Source organism: Entelurus aequoreus, linkage group LG14 (genome assembly GCF_033978785.1).
Source record: "Entelurus aequoreus isolate RoL-2023_Sb linkage group LG14, RoL_Eaeq_v1.1, whole genome shotgun sequence".
NCBI lineage: Eukaryota > Metazoa > Chordata > Actinopteri > Syngnathiformes > Syngnathidae > Entelurus > Entelurus aequoreus.
In genome coordinates this window covers 23382596-23406985 of record NC_084744.1, presented here as the reverse complement: position 1 = coordinate 23406985, position 24390 = coordinate 23382596, and the positions used below count along the sequence as shown (strand labels likewise).

The window sequence follows — 24390 nt, the reverse complement described above, 5'->3', positions numbered from 1 at the left end:
ACACAACTTGATGTTTCTTGAAAACAGCGTCCAGTAGTTGATGTTGTCGCTCCTTCTCCTCTTTTGTTGGACAAAGTTCCTCCTCATACTTTGCTATCGTTCTTTCGCACATTTTCACACAATCACAACACTTTACACTCACATTTGATCTCTACTTAGCGATGTGTTGATAACTTCTGTTAGCAGTTAACAAGCTAAGCTAACTAGCGAGCTAAGCTAACTAACAAGCAAATATAGCACGAGAAGCGGCACAGTGCTTCTAGCGCATCGAGACGATTTTATCCTTAAATAATTAAATATTTCATATCATATACATTAAATTTTCCAAACTGGATAAGAAATAATAAGACTGACTTATTAGCGTCTCGCTCACTTCTTTCTCCGTCGATGTGCTTTCACGACAGTTAGCACACTTGACGTTACAAGGCAGTACTGCCCATAGACATCTTATAAGTAGTGTATAAATGCATCTCATAACAACAATAAAAACACGTGGAAGGGTAGATTTAAAGAAATCAGGCAGTAATATTGCTACAATTTCTACCACTTTCACTCTTGTCATTGCAATGAATGTCGCACGGGGGCGCCACTGAACCCCATCATTAAAGGTTTGTTATATACTTTGGAATTATTTTTTTAAACGAGGCACTCTTTTATATCACAATGTTATTTAAATAAATATTACATAAAAGAAAAGCATGGTAACAGTGACAGCAGGCAATATCTTATGCCTCTTCGTCCACTCGGCTGTGACGTCATTCCCAGCTTCCGGGGTAAACGGAATACGGCAGAACTGAGCAGTACTGCCTTGTAACGTCAAGTGTGCCAACTGTTGTGAAAGCACATCGACGTGAGCAAGACGCTAATAAGTCAGTCTTATTATTTCTTATCCAGTTTGAAATATTTACGTCGTATAAAATACATCTTTGATTCTTTATTTAAGGATAAAGTCGTCTCGATGCGCTAGAAGCACTGTGCCGCTTTCCTGCTATATTTGCTTGTTAGTTAGCTTAGCTCGCTAGTTAGCTTAGCTTGTTAACTGCTAACAGAAGTTATCAACACATCTCTGAGTAGAGATCAAGTGTGAGAGTAAAGTGTTGTGATTGTGTGAAAATGTCTACATTACAAATGTTGAGAGCGTTGGTGGATCAGCGACTAACTGCTGCCGTTGAAGAAATATTTGTAGTGTTAGAAAGAACGATAGCAGAATACGAGGCGGAACTTTCTAGAACAAAACAGGAGAATAATCGACTACTGGACGCTGTTTTCAAGAAACATCAAGTTGTGTTACACAGAACAGGTTTGTTGACTTCTTACTCTCACATGTTTACTAACTTTATATTTGATTAATAACAAGAAAATGACATTTGGAATATATAATATAATCACAATGACCAGTGGTGGAACAAGTCAGAGCTGGGCCTGGGGCGGGCCACATGTCGAGGCCCCCTAAACCCAAATAATAAAGCTAATTCTAACATAATTTTACAAAATACACATTCCATCTTTAACCAGGTTTTAAAAAGATGCCAGCCATTTTTGCTGAAATTTGCATTTTCCCGACATGTATTTATTTTCTCGCTTTCACCACAGCATCAACCCGTTCACAGAACGTAGAAAAATTATCAAAGGGGATCTGATTTTTTGTTTTTACTTTGCCTATCATTCACAATCCTTATGTAAGACAATAACATGTTTTTCTTTTTTTGCATTCTAAGTCGTAAACAAACGCAATTCTAACAATAGAATCAATGCCTCTATTCTGCTCACTAAGCCCCCTAAATAAGAATTAGTTGATCAATTTAATATACCCAGACGTAATTTTTTAAATGCTACCTCTTTAAAACATGCTGTAAAAATGCATATCCTCTGGAAATATGCTTTATAATAGCCACAAACTAGAGGATACATTTTTAATTCGGATACAATTTAAAAAATTGTTAAAGGTTTTATGGAATTTTTCAGGGTGCTTTTTTTACGCTTTCCGACCAAACCTTCGAAGACCTTTTGTATGCAGTTTGAGAGCCGCAGTCGGAGAAAATAAACACACAGACGGTGTATCCATGACTGCAAAGTTATTGCCTTCATTTTCATTGACCGTTTGTTTGTTTGATTGACTAATGTTTTAATACATTTGGACATTGAATTTAAATATTTCTGTCAATAACACAAACATGCTTGTGGGGGAGTTTTCTGTGTCTACGTACCTTCGACACACCCGTACACCCACCGGAGTGACATTTTTCCAAATTGCACAATCCCCACATTTTCCAACCTATTCAAACCATTACAACATCAACACATTTCACTCATCCTGGACATTCAAACTTACACTTTCCCAAGTTCCAAACCAAATTCCGGTTTTCCTGGAATTTTTTTTTGTTTTTGTCCTGTCCAGCTTCTCAGGAAAATCATATAGTAGATGTAGATGCCCATGTCGGCTGTTCAGATTTACTTTACAAAAGAGAAGTGTAGGGTACTTCTCTTGTTGCCTTATTTGTATTTGACTTTATTAAATGTATTTATATTATCATTTGGTGCAGCCGGGCCGGAGCAGGAGGGGATAGAAAGAGAAAAAAGGAAGACAGAGGGGGGAAATGTGGGGACAAGAGGGGGATTAGACAGAGAGACAAAAACAACAAAAGTAAACACAACAATAACAACACCTACTCAGTGGCCTAGTGGTTAGACTGTCCGCCCTGAGATCGGTGGGTTGTGAGTTCCGAGTCATACCAAAGACTATAAAAATGGGAGCCATTACCTCCCTGCTTGGCACTCAGCATCAAGGGTTGGAATTGGGGGTTAAATCACCAAAAATGATTCCCGGGCGCGGCCACCGCTGCTGCTTATTGCTCCCCTCACCTCCCAGGGGGTGATCAAGGGTGATGGGTCAAATGCAGAGAATAATTTCGCCACACCTAGTGTGTGTGTGACAATCAGTGGTACTTTAACTTTAACTTAACAACAACAATAGAGCAACATCAGCAAATAGGATATGTACAAATATGATGGTAAAAGTGATAGCAAAGAAGCAGTTAGTGAAATAAATAATAATACAGAAATGACAATGAGCATTATTACACAATTTTATTACAGCAATACAAATACCAATAGAAATAGCGCTATTGATAATGAATATTACCAATAATTGACCTCTATTATCAACAATACAGTTGTTCAAATGCAACAATACATATACGTAATGATAACTAGAAATACAAAAGAAAGCAGAAAACCGGAGGGGAAGAAAGAGAAGCCACTAATATTAACCTTGTAGATTGTTATAGTACACTTAAGCTTTGTCAGTGTGCCATGTGTTGCCCAGTTTACCCTAGGGCAACAACGTTAATATATGTTTGATGGAACGTGATTATGTGTATGAGTGTATGTATGTATATGTACTTGTATATGTACAGTATGTGTATATGTGTTTGTACAGTGAATTTATATGTACATGTATGTGTACAGTGTTTCCCATAAACTACCAAGATACCTGTGGCGGTGGGGGCGTGGCTATGGGCGTGGTCACATTGACATCATCGAGTAATTTGCATAATTTACTACAATGATATGATTTTCTCTAAAAAGGCTAAAAAAATGTATACTTACTAATTAATAATAACAGTTTTGTTTTAAACGTCCATCCATCCATCCATTTTACAATATAATTACAATACTTTATGTACATATTTATATACAGATTTGAACAATAAGTTATTCACTGAAATATATTTATTAATTGTGGTTCTTACAAAAAATATATCTTATAAAATATAAAAGCTAAAATGTCTCTTAAAGCTCTGCCCCTTTAATTAGTGCATACTAAATAATTTAACTTTAGCCTACTACTACAACCATATTATTTACCAGCAACATAAAGTGAAACAGAGGCACAGGTGTCCTGCCACAGTCAGTAACAAATAAACAGAAAACAGTAGTGGTCAAATACAAATAAGGCAACAAGAGAAGTATCCTACACTTCTCTTTTGTAAAGTAAATCTGAACAGCCTATATGGGCATCTACCGGTACATCAACTATATGATTTGCCTGAAAAGCTGAACAGGACAAAAAAATATATATATATATATATTTTTTTTTTAAAATTTGTGGCGGATGTAATTTTTTCGTGGCGGGCCGCCACAAATAAATGAATGTGTGGGAAACACTGCTGTATATGTATGTTTGTACAGTGAATATATATGTACAGTATGTACATATGTATGTTTGTACAGTGAATTTATATGTACATGTATGTGTATATGTATGTGTACATATACATGTATATGCCCCCCCGCCCACCTCAACCTCCTCATGCTCTCTCAGGGAGAGCATGTCCAAAATTCCAAACTGCTGTTTTGAGGCATGTTTAAAAAAATAATGCACTTTGTGACTTCAATAATAAATATGGCAGTGCCATGTTGGCATTTTCTTCCATAACTTGAGTTGATTTATTTTGGAAAACCTTGTTACATTGTTTAATGCATCCAGCGGGGCATCACAACAAAATTAGGCATAATAATGTGTTAATTCCACGACTGTATATATCGGAATCGGTAATTAATAGTTGGACAATATCGGAATATCGGATATCTGCAAAAAAGCCATTATCGGACATCTCTATCATTAATGATGTCTAGGATTAAAGGTTTGTGCAGTGTGCATCAGTTGAAAGACAGAGTGGGGAAAATAAGTTACCAATATAAGCAAAACCGAAAGAATAACTTTCAAAATAAGAGTTGGGTAAAAGACTAAACACACCTTAAGCCATCGCAGTCCACACAAAATGACTTGGCGGGCCACATTTGGCCTGCTGGCCTTGGGTTAGAACTTAGTCTTATCTTGTTTTGCTACTTTACAACTTGAGCTCAATTAGCGGTTATCATCACTTCCTGTCTCCTCCGTGTGTAGCTTTAGCATACTTAGCTGTTCCTTGTTCTACTAATCTGTGCATTTGCAAAGTTTGAAACTTTTTTATAAACTTACATTTCTCTAAGTTAAGGCAGCTCAGAAAAAATAAATTAAATACACAGTTAAGCCCAAAATTATTGATATTTTGTTTTGATAGTTACAATTTGACAAAAACTAAGTAAGGACAAAGCATTGCTTTTAATGTCATCCAGTATTAGTTGTTACAGTGTAAGTACATGAATATAGCGCATGTGACATACTCCGCTGCAGTAGATGGCAGTATGCACCTTTCATGTCATTGCTGCAAGCTGCCCTTAAACTAAAGGAAGAATTGGTCAAAGGTTATTTGATATCAAAGAGCTGCTACTTCAAAGAGCAGGATCTTTTAAATCCGGATCCTTCGTGATCCACCCATCACTGGGTGTTGGGAGGAAATGGTAACAACGTCTTCATCTCTGCGCTGCTGACCTGTCTCCGCTCAAGATGATCTCCTGCTGGGCCCACTATGGACTGGACTCTCACTATTATGTTAGATCCACTATGGACTGGACTCTCACACTATTATGTTAGATCTACTATGGACTGGACTCTCACTATTATGTTAGATCCACTATGGACTGGACTCTCACACTATTATGTTAGATCTACTATGGACTGGACTCTCACTATTATGTTAGATCCACTATGGACTGGACTCTCACACTATTATGTTAGATCTACTAAGGACTGGACTCTCACTATTATGTTAGATCCACTATGGACTGGACTCTCTCTCTATTATGTTAGATCCACTACGGACTGGACTCTCACTATTATGTTAGATCCACTACGGACTGGACTCTCACTATTATGTTAGATCCACTATGGCCTGGACTCTCACTATTATGTTAGATCCACTACGGACTGGACTCTCACTATTATGTTAGATCCACTATGGACTGGACTCTCACTATTATGTTAGATCCACTATGGACTGGACTCTCACACTATTATGCTAGATCCACTATGAACTGGACTCTCACAATATTATGCTAGATCCACTATGGACTGGACTCTCACAATATTATGCTAGATCCCCCACATCTGCGGTCCCCTCCAATGTTTCTCATTGTTATCCCATTGGTTTGAGTTTTTTCTTCCCCTCATGTGGGATCAGAGCCAATGATGTCGTTGTGGCTTGTGCAGCCCTTTGAGACACTCGTGATTTAGGGCTATATAAATAAACATTGATTGATTGATTGATAAAATGAGTGATTGATCTATTTTCTATTTGACATAAAAAGCAATGTGTTGAAAGCCTCTGCATGAGTTTAGATATAGAAACAAGTTGCAAGATGAGAATGTATGAATGGCTTTGATGTGTATATCTGGAGCTTTGTTTATAATGAAAAAGTATATTTTGCACAATAAAAATATTTTATTAACATGACATGTGGGAAGAAGTTTCTACTTTAACTCAGTTACATACTACATGACTTCTTCACTACTCAGTGGCCTAGTGGTTAGAGTGTCCGCCCTGAGATCAGTAGGTTGTTAGTTCAAACCCTGGCCGAGTCATACCAAAGACTATAAAAATGGGAGCCATTACCTCCCTGCTTGGCACTCAGCATTAAAGGCCTACTGAAATGAGATGTTCTTATTTAAACGGGGGTAGCAGGTCCATTCTATGTGTCATACTTGATCATTTCGTGATATTGCCATATTTTTGCTGAAAGGATTTAGTAGAGAACATCGACGATTAAGTTTGCAACTTTTGGTCGCTGATAAAATAGCCTTGCCTGTACCGGAAGAAGCGTGACATCACAGGTTGTGGAGCTCCTCACATCTGCACATTGTTTACAATCATGGCCACCAGCAGCGAGAGCGATACGGACCGAGAAAGCGACGATTACCCCATTAATTTGAGCGAGGATGAAAGATTTGTGGATGAGGAAAGTGAGAGTGAAGGATTAGAGGGCAGTGGCAGCAATTCAGATAGGGAAGATGCTGTGAGAGGCGGGTGGGACCTGATATTCAGCTGGGAAGGACTACAACAGTAAATAAACACAAGACATACGTATATATACTCTATTAGCCACAACACAACCAGGCTTATATTTAATATGCCACAAATTAATCCACATAACAAACACCTCCTCCCTCCCGTCCATATAACCCGCCAATACAAATCAAACACCCGCACAACACACTCAATCCCACAGCCCAAAGTACCGTTCACCTCCGCAAAGTTCATACAGCACATATATTTCCCCAAAGTTACGTACGTGACATGCACATAGCGGCACGCACGTACGGGCAAGCGATCAAATGTTTGGAAGCCGCAGCTGCGTACTCACGGTAGCGCGTATCCAACTCAAAGTCCTCCTGGTAAGAGTCTCCATTGTCCAAGTTCTCCACAAGCATGCGTATCCAACTCAAAGTCCTCCTAGTAAGAGTCTCCATTGTCCCAGTTCTCCACAGGCCAATGGTAAAGTTTGACTGTCATATTTCGGGAATGTAAACAATGAAACACCGGCTACGTGTTTGTGTTGCTGCAGCCGGCCGCTAATACACCGCTTCCCACCTACAGCTTTCTTCTTTGCTGTCTTCATTGTTCATTAAACAAACTGCAAAAGATTCACCAACACAGATGTCCAGAATACTGTGGAATTTTGCGATGAAAACAGACGACTTAATAGCTGGCCACAATGCTGTCCCAAAATGTCCGCTACAATCCGTGACGTCACGCGCAAACGTCATCATACCGAGACGTTTTCAGCAGGATATTCCGCGGGAAATTTAAAATTGCACTTTACTAATCTAACCCAGCCGTATTGGCATGTGTTGCAATGTTAAGATTTCATCATTGATATATGAACTATCAGACTGCGTGGTCAGTAGTAGTGGCTTTCAGTAGGCCTTTAAGGGTTGGAATTGGGGTTTAAATCACCAAAAATTATTGCCGGGTGCGGCCACAGCTGCTGCTCACTGCTCCCCTCACCTAGATCTTCCTGCAAAAAGCAGATACGAGAAAAAAATCTAACTATGAAACGAAATAGGTCCCTAAAGATTCGTTGAGTAATATCAAGGATTATCCGTCGGTGGCGTTCCCAGACATGTGGAACTATCTTGAGTTCCAGACATCATTCTACACCACAAAGGAGATGAAAGCTTAAGAAGGCATGCATGGCTACAATTTATTTGTGTGTGGCTGGGTCAAGTAAAATAGTATCAAGACTCTCGCTGATAAATCATGCATGGTTTTTGTTCGGGTAAGGTTGGATTTTATCATTCAACGTTGCGTCTTGCGAGGACGCGTCCATGTAAACAAACAAGGACTAGGACCCCACATCTGCCACCCGTGACTGCATATCCATTTAACTAACTAACTATTATTCAATCATCACCATATTTGATTTTTGTCCTGTTGTTGGTTAATAAAAGTCCACAACCATAAAATACTTCCAGTAAGATGTGTAATAAGAGCTATAAATGATTTAGATATTATAGTTTTTATGCATATATTTTATTAGGCCAACCTCACATAATGTGGATAGTTGGCATAAGAGCTGCAAAGTAAAATACAGTAACACCCCATTTGTGTTCTATGTTCTGCAGACGTCCAGCGGGTGTCAGCGGGGAGTCATGAAGAGATTCCCTCCGGGCAGCAGGAGTGGCACACCAGTGTGGGACAGAAGGAGCTACAGGCCCCCTCTCACATTAAAGAGGGGCAGCTTCATGATGAAGATGAAGCTCAGTCCTTACAGCTTCATCACAGTCAAAGTGAGGAGAATCGAGGGGCGGAGCTTGTAAGTCAACACATCACAGAAGCTGATGGAGAGCATTGTGAAGATACAAAGTCAGAACCAGACAGCATCTTTGCTCCACTGTCAGACATGGACGACATGATGTCAGACTCTTCTGATCACAGCGACCACATCCAAAAACCTTTGGAGAGTAAAAAAAATTCTAAAGGTGATACGAGGCATCACACTAACAACAAACACTTTGACTGCTCTGAATGTGGGAAATCATTTAGACGGAAGACTAATTTTACACAACACATGAGAATACATACCGGAGAGAAACCTTTTATTTGCTCTGTTTGTAAGAAGAGTTTCTCCTCAAAGCTGAACATGACCAGACACATGACAACGCACACTGGAGAGAAACCTTTTAGTTGCTCAGCTTGTAAGAAGAGTTTCTCAAGAAAGCATTACCTGACCAGACACATGATAATACATACTGGAGAGAAACCTTTTCCTTGCTCTGTTTGTAAGAAGAGTTTCTCCAGAAAGGTTGACATTACCCCACACATGAGAACACATACTGGAGAGAAACCTTTTAATTGCTCTGTTTGTAAGAAGCGTTTTTCCAGAAAGCGCAACATGACCACACACATGACAACACACACTGGAGAAAAACCTTTTCTGTGCTCAGTGTGTCCCAAAAGATTCTCCATAAATCAGCGAATGATAAGACACATGAGAACACACACTGGAGAGAAACCTTTTCCGTGCTCAGTGTGTCCCAAAAGATTCTCCTTAAATCATCATATGATAAGACACATGAGAACACACACTGGAGAGAAACCTTTTACTCGCTCAGCTTTTGCTAAAAGATCCATCACTAAGAAGGGAATTATATTACACATGAGAACACACACAGGTGAGAAACCGTTTAGTTGCACTGTATGTGATAAAGGGTTCAAGTTTAAGTATCAGGTCAGTAGACACAAGTGTGCAACAGTCATGGAAGCTGCAGGGATTTAAAAACACTTAAACATTGATTGTGCTAAATGTAGTTTAAAAACACAGCATGTTTAATATGAATGTATATTTGATGTTGTATGTAGTGCTTCTCATCTTCTAGTCTTATATGTTGTCCTGGAATTACTTTTCAAGTTGTGTACATTTATTGAATATTATATATGTTGCTACTATTTTATTCTATTTTCTCATCTTTGAAGAGAGGACATCTTATTATTTTCATTATTTTTTTTTCACATATTTTTTCCATTGCATTTTATTGATGTTCTTATCCAATTAGAAGTATGAATGAATAAAATTGTTAACAAATTGCGGACTCTGGTAAATTAGCAGCATTGTTACATCATGGATGTTAACTACTGCAAAACATCAACAAAGAAGAAAAAGGCTGAAGTTAGCAACACATCACTGAACTTTAGAGCCATCGTGAGTGGAGTTGCTTGTTTTTATTGCTGCATTTGTACTTATTTCACCTAACATCTTCACTTTTAATCCTAAAGTCTTCAAATATATTGTTGTAGGCTTCTAAGATTTATGTTTCTGATGTGTGTAGTCTGTGGAAAGGGTTGTTGTCCCTTGTGGATTCATTTGTTTACATGCACAGATACATCATCATCATCATCATCATCATCATTATCATCATCATCATCATCATCATCATCGTACGTCACCCGTTCACTACTGGACGAAACCTTAGCATTAATGTTTTAATATAAGTGTGACCTCATTATTCCTTGATAATACGACTAATAATACAGCTTTAAGCACTGTATTAGAGTGCCTCTTGTAGTACTCAAACTCGCCACACTGAGAAGTAGGGGCGATCGTGAGCTAGCAGATGCATGTTGCTATCATGTTTTATCAGCGAGGAAGACAGCATTTATGTTTACTTTTTTATAAGATCGAAGTTTTATTGCTCTGCTGAATAAATGAATCACTATGGCTGCCAATATGGAGGATTATTTATATATTTAAAAACAAATACTTTCCTTAACAGGTAGCAAAATGACACCACAAAAAGTGAACTAGCAGCAGGACCCAGTAAACATTTTCTTAATTGACTAATTAATTAACTATAAAGAGTAACATGACAGTGGATATTTCACAAGAGTTCACCAAAAACTGGAAATTGGGAATGCTACGTAAAATCCTTCAGTGATTTTTAAGATGCAGACGAACGAGGTGGCACCGTGCAGTAAAAAAAAAAAGGGATATTTATTGATAAAAGAACAAAAACCAAGAGCAACAGGGAACTATGAAGAAAACAAAACAAACTGCTGAAACCCAGCAAAACACTCACAGGAAATGTGGAGCAGACGGCATCCACAAAGGAAGTGCGTACTAGAGCTCGTTATCAAAAAGCATAGTCGATCGTCACCCGTGAACAAAGAATAATGTCCGGACAACAAAGGTAGCAAAAAGCAGCCACGGGAAAATACCAACAAAACCGGAAAAGCCGCCAAAATAAAAGCACAGGACAGGAACTAAAACACTAATGTTGAGTATTATACTCTGCGACTGTTTTTTTGTGATATTGACCACGTTGGGATTCCGGTCAGAAAACACACGGTCATCATTTGGACTCTTCCAACTTTAATGGTGTATATTGGTTTAGGTTAGGTTCATTTAGTATCTGTAAACCACAAGCAAACACTCATCAACATTTATGTCATGTAACTAAACAACAATATATATATTATGCCTATATATATATGCTCAAAGTAAAGTACTAGAGACATATTATATTGCATTTCCACAATGGCATGTGAGCTAGCCACATTAGCAGCAGCAATGCTATCCTTAAAGGCCTACTGAAAGCCACTACTAGCGACCACGCAGTCTGATAGTTTATATATCAATGATGAAATCTTAACATTGCAACACATGCCAATACGGCCGGGTTAACTTATTAAGTGCAATTTTAAATTTCCCGCTAAACTTCCGGTTGGAAACGTCTATGCATGATGCGTATGCGCATGACGTCACGATGGCAACGGAAGTATTCGTACCCAATGTGTCACCATACAAACTGCTCTGTTTTCATCGAACAATTCCACAGTATTCTGGACATCTGTGTTGGTGAATCTTTTGCAATTTGTTTAATGAACAATGGAGACTGCAAAGAAGAAAGTTGTAGGTGGGATCGGTGTATTAGCGGCTGGCTGTAGCAACACAACAAGGAGTACTTACTTGGATAGCAGACGCCTAGCCGATGCTAGCCGCCAACCGCATCTGTGATCGGGTGAAGTCCTTCGTCGCGCCGTCAATCGCTGGAACGCAGGTGAGCACGGGTGTTGATGAGCAGATGAGGGCTGGCTGGCGTAGGTGGAGCGCTAATGTTTTTATCATAGCTCTGTGAGGTCCGGTTGCTAAGTTGCTAAGTTAGCTTCAGCGCCGTTAGCAACAGCATTGTTAAGCTTTGCCAGGCTGAGAATTATTAACCGTGTAGTTACATGTCCATGGTTTAATAGTATTGTTGATCTTCTGTCTATCCTCAGTCAGGGATTTATTTATTTTGTTTCTATCTGCATTTGAGCCAGATGCTATCACGTTAGCTCAGTAGCTAAAGAGCTTCGCTGATGTATTGTCGTGGAGATAAAAGTCACTGTGAATGTCCATTTTGCGTTTTTGACTCTCATTTTCAAGAGGATATAGTATCCGAGGTGGTTTAAAATACAAATCCGTGATCCACAATTGAAAAAGGAGAGAGTGTGGAATCCAATGAACCCTTGTACCTAAGTTACGGTCAGAGCGAAAAAAGATACGTCCTGCACTGCCTCTCTAGTTCTTCACTCTAACATTCCTCATCCATGAATCTTTCATCCTCGCTCAAATTAATGGGGTAATCGTCGCTTTCTCGGTCCGAATCTCTCTCGCTCCATTGTAAACAACGGGGAATTGTGAGGAATCCTTCCTCCTATGATGTCACGCTACTTCCGGTATAGGCAAGGCTTTTTTTTATCAGCGACCAAAAGTTGAGAACTTTATCGTCGTTGTTCTATACTAAATCCTTTCAGCAAAGATATGGCAATATCGCGAAATGATCAAGTATGACACCTAGAATGGATCTGCTATCCCCGTTTGAATAAAAAAAATTCATTTCAGTAGGCCAGGGAGATGTTAGCTCGTAGCATTCTGAAAACACAGCAGCAATAATATTAATAAAACACCCCTAAATGTTACACAAACAGAGTGGTGTCTATTAACAAACTAAATGAGTCTTATATAATCACCAACATACTCACATCGTCAAAGACTAGAGCACCGATTAAACGTAGCAGAGAAACAAGTTACCACACATTCACACACGTCAAAAGGGAAGCAGAAGTGACACTGTCATGAAATGCTTCAAAATAAAGTATCTGAAAACGTAGATGAACATGGAGAATTCTTAACAACTAAACACCGGAGAACACTAACAAACGCAAACAATAACCAGATGTGACAAATGGACTCTCAGAAATGAGCTGAGCCAAGATTGACACCCTGGATAATGACGGATAAGCAATCTAGTGTCATGTCAGCACACTGTGAGCAACAGTGTGCTGACCTTTTGATGATATTATGGACCGTAGATGTTGAAATTCCTACATTTCTTGCAATTGCACTTTAAGAAGCGTTGTTCTTAAACTGTTTGACTATTTGCTCACGCAGTTGTGGACAAAGGGGTGTACCTCGCCCCATCCTTTCTTGTGAAAGACTGAGCATTTTTTGGGAAGCTGTTTTTATACCCAATCATGGCACCCGCCTGTTCCCAATTAGCCTGCACACCTGTGGGATGTTCCAAATAAGTGTTTGATGAGCATTCCTCAACTTTATCAGTATTTATTGCCACCTTTCCCAACTTCTTTGTCACGTGTTGCTGGCATCAAATTCTAAAGTTAATGATTATTTGCAAAAAAAAAAAAAGTTTATCCGTTTGAACATCAAATATGTTGTCTTTGTAGCATATTCAACTGAATATGGGTTGAAAATTATTTGCAAATCATTGTTTTCCATTCATATTTACATCTAATATAGGAAACATCGCGGGTGGCAGAGCGGAGAAGCCAGTGGCTCTGGCTAAAGAGGAAAGACCCCAACTGGTCACCAAAATAAATCAATACTCATGGTGAGGCTGGTCAGATGCAGAGGGGGGTGCTTCTGGGACGCCAGAATGCACCGCTGAACCTACTTGAGGCGTCGTGGGCCCAGTCAGCGAAACATCCATGAGAGTGGAGCCCAGTTGAAAACCCTATTGATGCGTCTGCCCAGCCTGCAGCAACATAGATAATAAGTCAGTGTCTTTAAGTCTTCAACACGGGAGGTAGGAGGTGGCACTCTGGATTTTAATATCTTGTCCTGTGTATTTGGAAACATTCACCCTGGAGTCATCCAGTGACTGCCGTGAATAGAGTGGCTGACAACAAGGGAAAGACCATGTGACTGCTGGAAAGACAGCTGACAGGAGGAAATAGACCCCACCGGGGCAGGGATGGGCTAGCTACCCATGTCGCCAGGATCCAATAAGTATTTTGGAGACACCCACCAATTGCTACAGACACAACTAAAGAAAGAACACCCCTAGAGTCTGCGAGAGCGGGGGCGTAAGATGACTCATCGATGGATACCATGGTTTTAGACCCAGGAACGGAAATGACTACGAGCAAGACTGGCACTGAACAAGAACCAGGCACAGTATTATCACCAACATTGGAGAAAAGGCTCCAGGTCTGTTCCTGTGGTTGGAAGAAAATAACATCTTCACAGGGCTTTAAAATACATCAAGGAAAGAAAGGGTGCATGAGAGAAGGAAAACAGGGATCTCGCATTGATAAGTACTTCTTGAGAAGTCAATCAAATCAGTCGAATGACGTCCAGCAACTGGAGTCTCACCAAAGATTGCAGGACATCAGCCGCCCTGAGGAACGAAACTCAAGCACATTGACAGATGCACAGGAATGGTCTTTTTACAAGCCACTAGTAGGATATTCATTAAGTAAGTCCTGAGGTACATGTCCGAAAAACAGAATCTTACTTTCAAGGGGTCATTTGAAAATATCCTGTAGAGCTGAAATAGGTACATCAGTCTTGGAAGTGCGTTCATTTTAATAGAATCAATTCTAGACCTAAGGCTAAAAAATGTTATTAAGTTCCATCGTGCTATGTCATGTTTTAATTTTTTATGTATGGGTAGATAATTGTATGCAGATAATGTTGTAATATATTTCGATAAAATGATGCCCAGGTATTTAAAAGACTATGTTTGCCATGCCAGGGGGTAACTGCTTCTGATCCCCCTGGTGGGTTATATTTATATGAGAGTAGCTGGGTTTTACCTATATTGATTTTGTATCCTGATAATTGACCATACTGTTCAAATGATTGCATTAATTTAAGAAGAGAGTATGTTGGGTGCCAGAGGTAGACTAAAATGTCATCCGCATAGCAGGCCAATTTATACTCTCTCCCTTTAATAATAATTCCCTTAATATCTTCATTGTGTCTGATAGACTGAGCTAGTGGCTCCAGGTAGAATGCAAAGAGTAATGGTGACCATGCACATGCCTGTCTAGAACCCCTTTCTAAGGTAAAACTATTTAATAATTACCCATTGACTTTAATCCTAGCAGCAGGATTGTTATTTAGTGCCTGTATAGTTTTAATAATTATATCCTGGAAGGTACATTTGTATAGAACTCTGTAAAGAAAATTCCAATTGACCGAGTCAAAGGCCTTTTCAGCATCCACACTTATAACAATTGATTCAATGTTTTATGATCCATAATATGTAGTGTCTTTATTATATAATATATATTATATAATCATATAGAAAAGAAGATTCAAAAAGCGGTAAATAAAGTTCAAGAATGGGAAACAGCTTGGGGTTTAAGATTCTCTGTTGGAAAGACTAAAGTCTTGGATTTTACAAAAAGGAAAGAAATACAACAGAGAAAGGCAAATACTGGGAAATAAGTTAGCGAAAGAGAAGGTTAGATTACTAATGGAAGATATTTTAGGATTGCACTCACAACACATAGGTTATAAAACATTGTATATACATTTAAAAAAAGACTGGGTTGAATAAAATAATATAGAGTAGGGATCCATTTCCGTCCACACTCCATTTCAGTAGGTGGCGGTAATGCACACCACAAGGTTGCTTGTCAACCGCCATTAAACCAAAGAAGAAGAAGAAGAAGAAGAAGAAGAAGAAGAAGAAGAAGAAGAAGAAGAAGAAGAAGAAGAAGAAGAAGAAGAAGAAGAAGAAGAAGAAGAAGAAGAAGAAGAAGAAGAAGAAGAAGAAGAAGAAGAAGAAGAAGAAGAAGAAGAAGAAGAAGAAGAAGAAGAAGAAGAAGAAGAAGACCTTGACAAATTGGACATGCGCAGAAGCCAACTTTGAAGTGGTCCATTGAAAGGTTGACAGCGCGACCTCCTGTACTGTAGAATGTAGTATGGACCATAGGACAGGACGAAGAAGTCCCGTTAAGAAGCTGTGGAGGCCTAAGATGCTCTACTAGTCTGCTGGAAATCCAAAGAAGACGAAGGAGTAAAAAGCAAAATGGCGTTTGACAGAGAAGGCCTAAACGTGGCCACTGGCCATTATTGTTTCTCTATTTGTATTTAGTGCATACATGTACGCATATATGTCGTGTAGTAGATGAAACATTGTTAGTCATTGTTTGTATCCGGATACATTAGTCTGAGCGCACTTTATGTGCTAGCTTAGCTTGCTAGTTAGCTTAGCTTGTTAGCTGCTAACAAAGAGACGCGGACGTTATCAACACATCGCTAAGTAGAGATCAAATGTGAGTGTAAAGTGTTGTGATTGTGTGAAAATGTGCGAAAGAATGATAGCAAAGTATGAGGAGGAACTTTGTCCAACAAAAGAGGAGAAGGAGCGACAACATCAACTATGGACGCTGTTTTCAAGAAACATCAAGTTGTGTTACACAGAACAGGTTTGTTTACTTCTTACTCTCACATCTTTACTAACTTTATATTTCATTAGTAACACTTTTCTTCAATATGAAGATGCTTTGTCTTGTGGGGCTGATGCAATGCTTTGATTTAGATTCTTCATGAAAACGAGACAGTTTGAGGTTGATGTTCCTCTCAGTTTGTAACAATGTGTGATTGATTGATTGAAGGACTTATGAGAAGTTTGCATAGGAAAGGGTACAGTTTCCTCACGGTACACATTCACTGCTACAAGAAAGCCTGACATGGTTTCAGTTGAAATATGTGTTTAAGTCACACAGTACTATGTAGGACGTAGCATTTAAAGTACACAAATACTGCTAGATACGATTAAAAAAAAAGTAAAAGGCTTTTTCTATTCCCAGTTACAATCTAAAATGTATTTTCAAAGCGACTTTGAAGGAAGTAAGGGATTTACACTCCTTTATGGCTATTGATAGGGAGTTCCACATGTTGGTGGTATAGCAGGCAAACGAATTAGAACCTTTTTTGGAGTGAGATCTGGGTTGAATGTGATTTGTACAACTACCTCTGGTGTTATAATGGTGAATATATTTTGAAGTATCTAGACAGGTACATGAGTATTTTAGTGGTATGATGTATCTTCTACACCAGACCAACTGCAAGAAGATGTACTCCGTCACCTACCAAGAGCCTCCCCACGTTAAGGAAATGGTTGGTGGAAAGGTGAGCCCGAGATGGACGGTTGAGTAGAAGCCCAATCATTTTGTTTTTGGCTGTCTGGAGTTTGTTTTTCAGGGCTTTTAAGGTGTCACAGTACTAAACATGAACTCTGTAGTCAAAGTGGGGTTAAAATGTGTTGTGTTAGAGTCTTAAGTGTATTTCTACCCACCAGCAGGTTGATCCTACTATGTAAGGTTGTACGGTATTAGTATAGTACTGCAATACTATCCATCCATCCATTTCTACCGCTTGTCCCTTTTGGGGTTGTGGGGGTTGCTGGAGCCTATCTCAGTTGCATTATTCATATTCGGTACTATACCCCTTCTAAAAAGTACGACTTCTATGATTACATCAATATTTTTTGGCATCACAACATCTTTCTTTCTTTTTTTTAAATTTTATATTATGTTTATAAACTCAGGGAATATGTCCCTGGACACATGAGGACTTTGAATATGACAAATGTATGATCCTGTAACTACTTGGTATCGGATTGATACCCAAATTTGTGGTATCATCCAAAACTAATGTAAAGTATCCAATCAACAGAAGAATAAGTGATTATTACATTTTAACAGAAGTGTAGATATAACATGTTAAAACAGAAAATAAGCAGCTATTAACAGTAAATGAACAAGTAGATGAATAATCATTTTTCTACCACTTTTCCTTAATAATTTTGACAAAATAATAGAATATAAATGACACAAAATGTTACTGCATATTTCAGCAGACTAAATTAGGAGCCTTTGTTTGCTTACTTACTACTAAAAGACAAGTTGTCTAGTATGTTCACTATTTTATTTAATGACAAACTTGCTATAAGAAATATATGTTTAATGTACCCTAAGATTTTTTGCTAAAATAAAGCCAATAATGCACTTTTTTGTGGTCCCTTTTTATTTAGAAAAGTATCTAAATACATTTTGGTACCATAATAATGGTATCAGGAAAACTTTAGTAAGAATATAATTTGTTGGTTGATTCTTTGACTACATTAGTAGTCATGTTTTCACTGGAGAGATTAGTCTCTACATTGCAGCCAAGATAGGTAATCTAATTTTTTTGTTTGTTATAATATTGTCACCCACTTTGACTGTGAAGTTATTTACTTTTCTGAGGTTAGGAATTGACCCAAAGACTTGTGTACTTGCAGGTACCGGGGCGAGTCTTAATTTGCCAGTTGGTCATTGAAAGCCTTGCTAGTCTAGGTCTTGAGGATTGTAGCTTTGCTTGTTTTGTGGCCGTCAGCCTCGGTTCTATTTTCTTTACGGGTACAAAAAATTATGGAATGATCACTTAAGCCGCATACAGTAGTTCCACTTGTGGTGATCTTTGACTGGTCAGAAATAACAAAAATGTCTATGCTGGTTTAAAAGGACTCACCCACCCTGGTAGTTTGCTTAATGAGCTAAGTGAGACAATGTTGGTGGCACAGCTTAGTGAAGGTTTTAAAAATGGGTGCATCCTTTTGGGACATATCTGTGTTCCAGTCCCCAAGAAGATGGAAACCTGTATCAACAGGTTCGGCACTAGGCAAGGCAAGGCAAGGCAAGGCAACTTTATTTGTATAGCGCTTTTCATACACAAGGCAGACTCAAAGTGCTTCACAGACAACAAAGTGAAATGAAAGAAAATAAAAGCAAAATTAAAATGCAGACAATAAAAATAAAAACAGTGCGAAAGTTAAACGATTAAAAGATTTAGCTGAAAGCTAAGGTGAACATAAAAGTCTTCAGTCTAGTTTTAAAAGTAGTCAGAGTTGGGGAAAGTCTGACATCTTCAGGAAGTTTATTCCAGCTATTTGTTGCATAGTGACTGAATGATGCTCTCCCTTGATTTGACTTTACTCTTGGAACCGCTAACAGATTGGTCTCAGAAGATCTTAGTGATCTAGAGGGCTTATATAGTGGGAGCATATCAGTGATATACTTGGGCCCTAGACCATGTAGTTTTTTATATGTGAGCAGGAGGATTTTGAAATCAATTATCTGATGTACAGGGAGCCTAGGTGTTATTGGAAAAAAAGGAAGGTCAAAAATGTCCATCGTTGAATCCTCGGGGGAGTTCTTCAGAACATCCTGTTCCTGATAGCATCAAGGCCATTCGAGGGAGTCAAATCGTGGATTAAGATGTTGTTTTCTTCGAGCAGTCAAAACAATGAACTGCCTGCTCTATCATCTAAATCTAATTAAAGTTATAATTTCACTTCCTGATTCTGACCTACATGCATCAATAAGTGAAAGTAAACATTTATTTTCAGTAACCAAAGTTGTCAACACTTGATTTATTAAAATAACATAAAGGTGACTGACTTTCCTTCAGCGTGTCGTAGATGGTCTCCAATTCCTAAAGAGGAATTGTTGATGGAGATACTCCATAAAAACAACACATAGTAAAACATGTTTTGGTAAAAGTTCCTTTTGGCCCCGCCAACAAAATACCACAAAAAAGTATTTTGCACGATGACAAAAACATACCATGAATGTTTTTTAATTGATTTTGGAATCAAGATTTTTTTTAATTTCCATGATATTGAAGTTATGGTAATGACTATGTCATTACAAGATCGTGGTTAAGTTTACAGATAAATCTTAGGTGTCATAGACCATATACAAAATAAAATATTTACATACTTTACATCAGTGAGTGTAAAGTTAAGAATGCCTCAATCAATGCTGCCTCGTACTTATAAAACCTTTTCAAATTCCCCCCCATCAAATTTCCAAGTCTGTTTTTGTACTCATTGTACCACTTTTGAATTAATTTGAGGAAAAAAGGAGGTATTTCCTGTGTTTTTATTGGTTGTTTTGCTACACACTTTTAACACAACACACGGAAGAACACAAATAATGTCATTGTGTTAACAGTGTCAGTCCAAAACTATTTCTATTCTCTCTGTATCTTATTTACTTATTTACCCAACAGACGTCCAGCAGCCCCCTCACATTAAAGAGGAAGAGGAGGATCCACAGCCCCCCCACATTAAAGAGGAAGAGGAGGAAGTATGGATCACTCAAGAGGAGGATGATGTCACCAAGTTTCCACTGACTGTTGTCTCTGTGAAGACTGAAGAGCATGAAGACAAACCACCTGAGTCCTCACAGCTTCATCACAGTCCAAGTAAGCACAACTTCCACATATTTTATTCTCAGGGCATTCAATCCATCACAACTGGACTGTTCACTTTGTCTTAGAAGACGTTTGTCCTCTCATCCAAGTAGGCTTCATCACTTCATGCTCATAGACTTCAAGTCTTAAAGGCCTACTGAAATGAATTTTTTTTAATTAAACGGGAATAGCAGATCCATTCTATGTGTCATACTTGATCATTTCGCGATATTGCCATATTTTTGCTGAAAGGATTTAGTAGAGAAAATCGACGATAAAGTTCGCAACTTTTGCTCGCTGATAAAAAAAGCCTTGCCTGTGACGGAAGTAGCGTGACGTCACAAGCGGTAGTGCTGCTCACAATTCCCCGTTGTTTACAATGGAGCGAGAGAGATTCGGACCGAGAAAGTGACGATTACCCCATTAATTTGAGCCAGGATGAAAGATTTGTAGATGAGGAACGTTACAGTGAAGGACTTGAGAGGCAGTGATGGACGTATCTTTTTTGTCTCTGACCGTAACTTAGGTACAAGCTGGCTCATATAATTCCACACTCTCTCCTTTTTCTATTGTGTAACATGCGCGTTCCCCAAACCCTTAAAGACACAGTACACTAATGCAAATATCACAGATATTACAGTATTGTACTTAGCCGCTAAGACACCGATCGATCCCACCTACAACGTTCTTCTTTGCAGTCTCCATTGTTCATTAAACAAATTGCAAAAGATTCACCAACACAGATGTCCAGAATACTGTGGAATTTTGTCGAAGAAAACAAGAGGCTTTTCTATCGGGTCCGATGGGGTCCAACCACTTCCGTTGCTTTTGTGACGTCACGCGCATAAATCATATCCAAAGGAGTTTTTCAACCGGAAGTGTGGCTGGAATTTTAAAATTGCACTTTATAAGTTAACCCGGCCATATTGGCATGTGTTGCAATGTTAAGATTTCATCATTGATATATAAACTATCAGACTGCGTGGTTGGTAGTAGTGGCTTTCAGTAGGCCTTTAAATCTAATCATTGGAATTTAGAGGGGAACTGCACTTTTTGGGGGATTTTTTTTCTATCATTCACAATCATTATAAAAGACATGACGATGGATATATATATCTTTTAAAATCACATTCTATCTCATAAATATAAATAAAAGTCCACTTGCAATGGAGCCAATGGGAGGTCCTCTATAACCATCCAAAAAGCGCCAACAATACTCCATTTGCATTTCGTGGCTTGAATAGCAACCAAGTATCAGTGATATTGTTTTTATAAGTGCTAACGCAGACAAACTATTTATAGCTTGTGTGTCTATGTTGACATCACCGGCTGGTGAGCTCCTTCCTCGCCTCGGTGCTGGTGAAAGATTATTCCAGATCATGAATTGTGCTTCTCACCTGGATAGTAGAAGGATGAGGACGTACTCTGATAAGTTGGTATCGTTTGACAGCCAATTTAGACCCGGCAATGGCGAACGACACAAAAAGACGCTTGGCTTCACCCCCCTTTTCCGTGCGACGATTATGAGTCATTCTTCATATAAACGAGGATATAACAAGATTATATCACTCTGCGTCATAGTGACAGCAGACCTTGTACAGTAAGTGATGTTTTATTATCTTTGTTGGCTCTCATGAAGTCTGCAGTGTGTAATATTCAGTGATGTTGTTTTTAAAAAAAAAGCGAACGTTGTGATGCGTTTTTAAAATTAAAGCGCTAATGAGAAAGAATATGTAAATATTACATGTTTTTAAAAATGTACCTGTTACTAAATGACATATAAACCTACTGCATGTACATAAAACCTTTTGGAGGTGTTTGGATGTGTTTTAAGTTCTTTGTAGGCAGAATAGTGTGACTAATAGCCTTTATTGTAAGCAGACTTTTGATCATATTTATTTACTATTTAGAATGCATAACAAAGGAAAAAATATGTGTTCTTGATAGGCAAAATACATTTAAAAAGTGTGGTTCCCTTTTCAGTGAAGTGAAGTAAACGAGACAGTTGATGTTCCTCTCAGTTTGTAACAATGTGTGATTGATTTATTGAAGGAGTTATGAGAAGTTTGCATAGGAAAGGGTACAGTTTCATCACGGTACACATTCACTGCTACAAGAAAGCCTGAGATGGTTTCAGTTGAAATAATTTTTTTAAACTCACACAGAACACAGTACTATGTAGAACGTAGACAAAAATACTGCAAGAAAGTCAAGGAAAATAAAATCAAAGTAAAAGGATTTGTATATTACCAGTTACGAGTAGCTGCAACCTGTAATGTCTTTTCAAAGCGACTTTGAAGGAAGTAAGGGATTTACACTCCTTTATGGCTATTGATAGGGAGTTCCACATTTTGGTGTACAGCAGGCAAACAAATTGGAATTTATTTTGGAGTGAAATTTGGGTTCAATATGACTTGTACAACTACCTCTGGTGTTATAATGGTGAATATATATTGAAGTATCTAGACAGGTACATGAGTATTTTAGTGGTGTGGTGTATCTTGTACACCAGACTAACTGCAAGAAGATGTACTAAAGTCGGCCACCAAGAGCCTCCCCACGTTAAGGAAAGGTGAGATGGAGAGTAGAAGCCCAATCATTTTGTTTTGGGCTGTCTGGAGTTAGTTTTTCAGGGTGTTTAAGGCGTCATGGTACCAAACATGAACTCTGTACTCAAAGTGGGGTTAAATTAGTGCTTGTGTTAGAGTCTTAAGTGCAATACTACCCGTAAGAGTAGTACTACTATGTAAGAACATAATTTGTCGGTTGATTCTTTGACTACCTTAGTAGTCATTTTTTCACTAGAGAGATTAGTCTCTACGATGCAGCCAAAATTGGTAATCTCATTTTTGTTTGGTATAATATTGTCACACACTTTGACTGTGAAGTTATCTACTTTTCTGAGGTTAGGAATTGACCCAAAGACCTGTGTACTTGCAAGTACCGGGGCGAGTCTTAATTGGCCAGTTTGTCATTGAAAGCCTTGTTAGTCTAGGTTTTGAGAATTCTAGCTTCGCTTGTTGTGTGGCCGTCAGCCTCGGTTCTATGTTCTTTACGGATACAGAAAATCATGGAATGATCACTTAAGCCGCATACAGTAGTTCCACTTGTGGTGATCTTAGACTGGTCAGAAGTAACAACGAGGTCTATGAAGGTTTAAAAGGACTCACTCACCCTGGTAGTTTGCTTAATGAGCTTAAGTGAGACAATGTTGGTGGCACAGCTTAATAAAGGTTTTAAAAATGGGTGCATACTTTCAGGACATATCTGTGTTCCAGTCCCCAAGAAGATGTACCAACATGTTTACACAAAACTCACACACTCACTAAATACATTTTATACTGTAATCAAATCTAATTAGTTATAATTTTACTTCCTGATTCTGACTTACATGCAACAATAAGTGAAAGTAAACATTTATTTTCCGTAACCAAAGTAGTCAGCACTTGATTTATTAAAAGAACAAAAAGGTGACTGACTTTCCTTCAGCGTGTCGTAGATAGTCTCCAATTCCTAAAGAAGAATGAGTAAAACAGGTTTTGGTAAAAGTTCCTTTTGTCCCAGCCAACAAAATGACCACAAAAAAGTATTCTGCATGATGACAAAAACATACAATTTAAGTGATTTTGGAATTATATTTTTTTTATTTCTATGATATTGAAGTTGTGGTAATGACTATGTAATTAAAAGATTATGGTTAAGTTTAGAGATAAAGTTTAAGTGTAATAGACGGTATACACAATAAAATATTTACACACTTTACATTAGTGAGTGTAAAGTTAAGAATCCCTCAATCAATGTTGCCTCGTACTTATAAAAAACTTTTCAAATTGCCTCCCATTAAATTTCCAAGTCTGTTTTTGGACTCACTGTTGAATTAATTGTAGTGACTGGGACAAGAGGAGGTATTTCCTGCATATTTATTGGTTGTTTTGCTACACACTTTTAACACAACACAGGAAAGAACACAAACAATGT

At 38.4% G+C, this 24390-nt stretch overlaps 2 protein-coding genes across 3 annotated transcripts in view; both read left to right on the top strand.

Annotated features, from left to right (window-relative positions):
* LOC133664530 (zinc finger and SCAN domain-containing protein 2-like) overlaps positions 1-24390 on the top strand; it is a 127153-nt gene that overhangs the window by 84673 nt on the left and 18090 nt on the right. Inside the window, exons 1-2 of one of the 2 annotated variants that reach the window (XM_062069231.1) lie at positions 15920-16598; positions 20230-20424. In XM_062069231.1, coding sequence (XP_061925215.1) covers positions 16553-16598; positions 20230-20424 — 241 coding nt within the window. In that variant the 5' untranslated portion in view covers positions 15920-16552. Of the gene's footprint in view, positions 1-15919; positions 16599-20229; positions 20425-24390 lie in introns of those variants that run through there. The other variant, XM_062069230.1, reaches the window with a different exon arrangement.
* LOC133665304 (zinc finger protein 501-like) lies at positions 845-10114 on the top strand. Its single transcript, XM_062070562.1, has 2 exons — positions 845-1300; positions 8507-10114. The coding sequence occupies exons 1-2, from the start codon at positions 1114-1116 to the stop codon at positions 9658-9660; spliced, it is 1341 nt and encodes a 446-aa protein (XP_061926546.1). The 5' UTR covers positions 845-1113; the 3' UTR covers positions 9661-10114.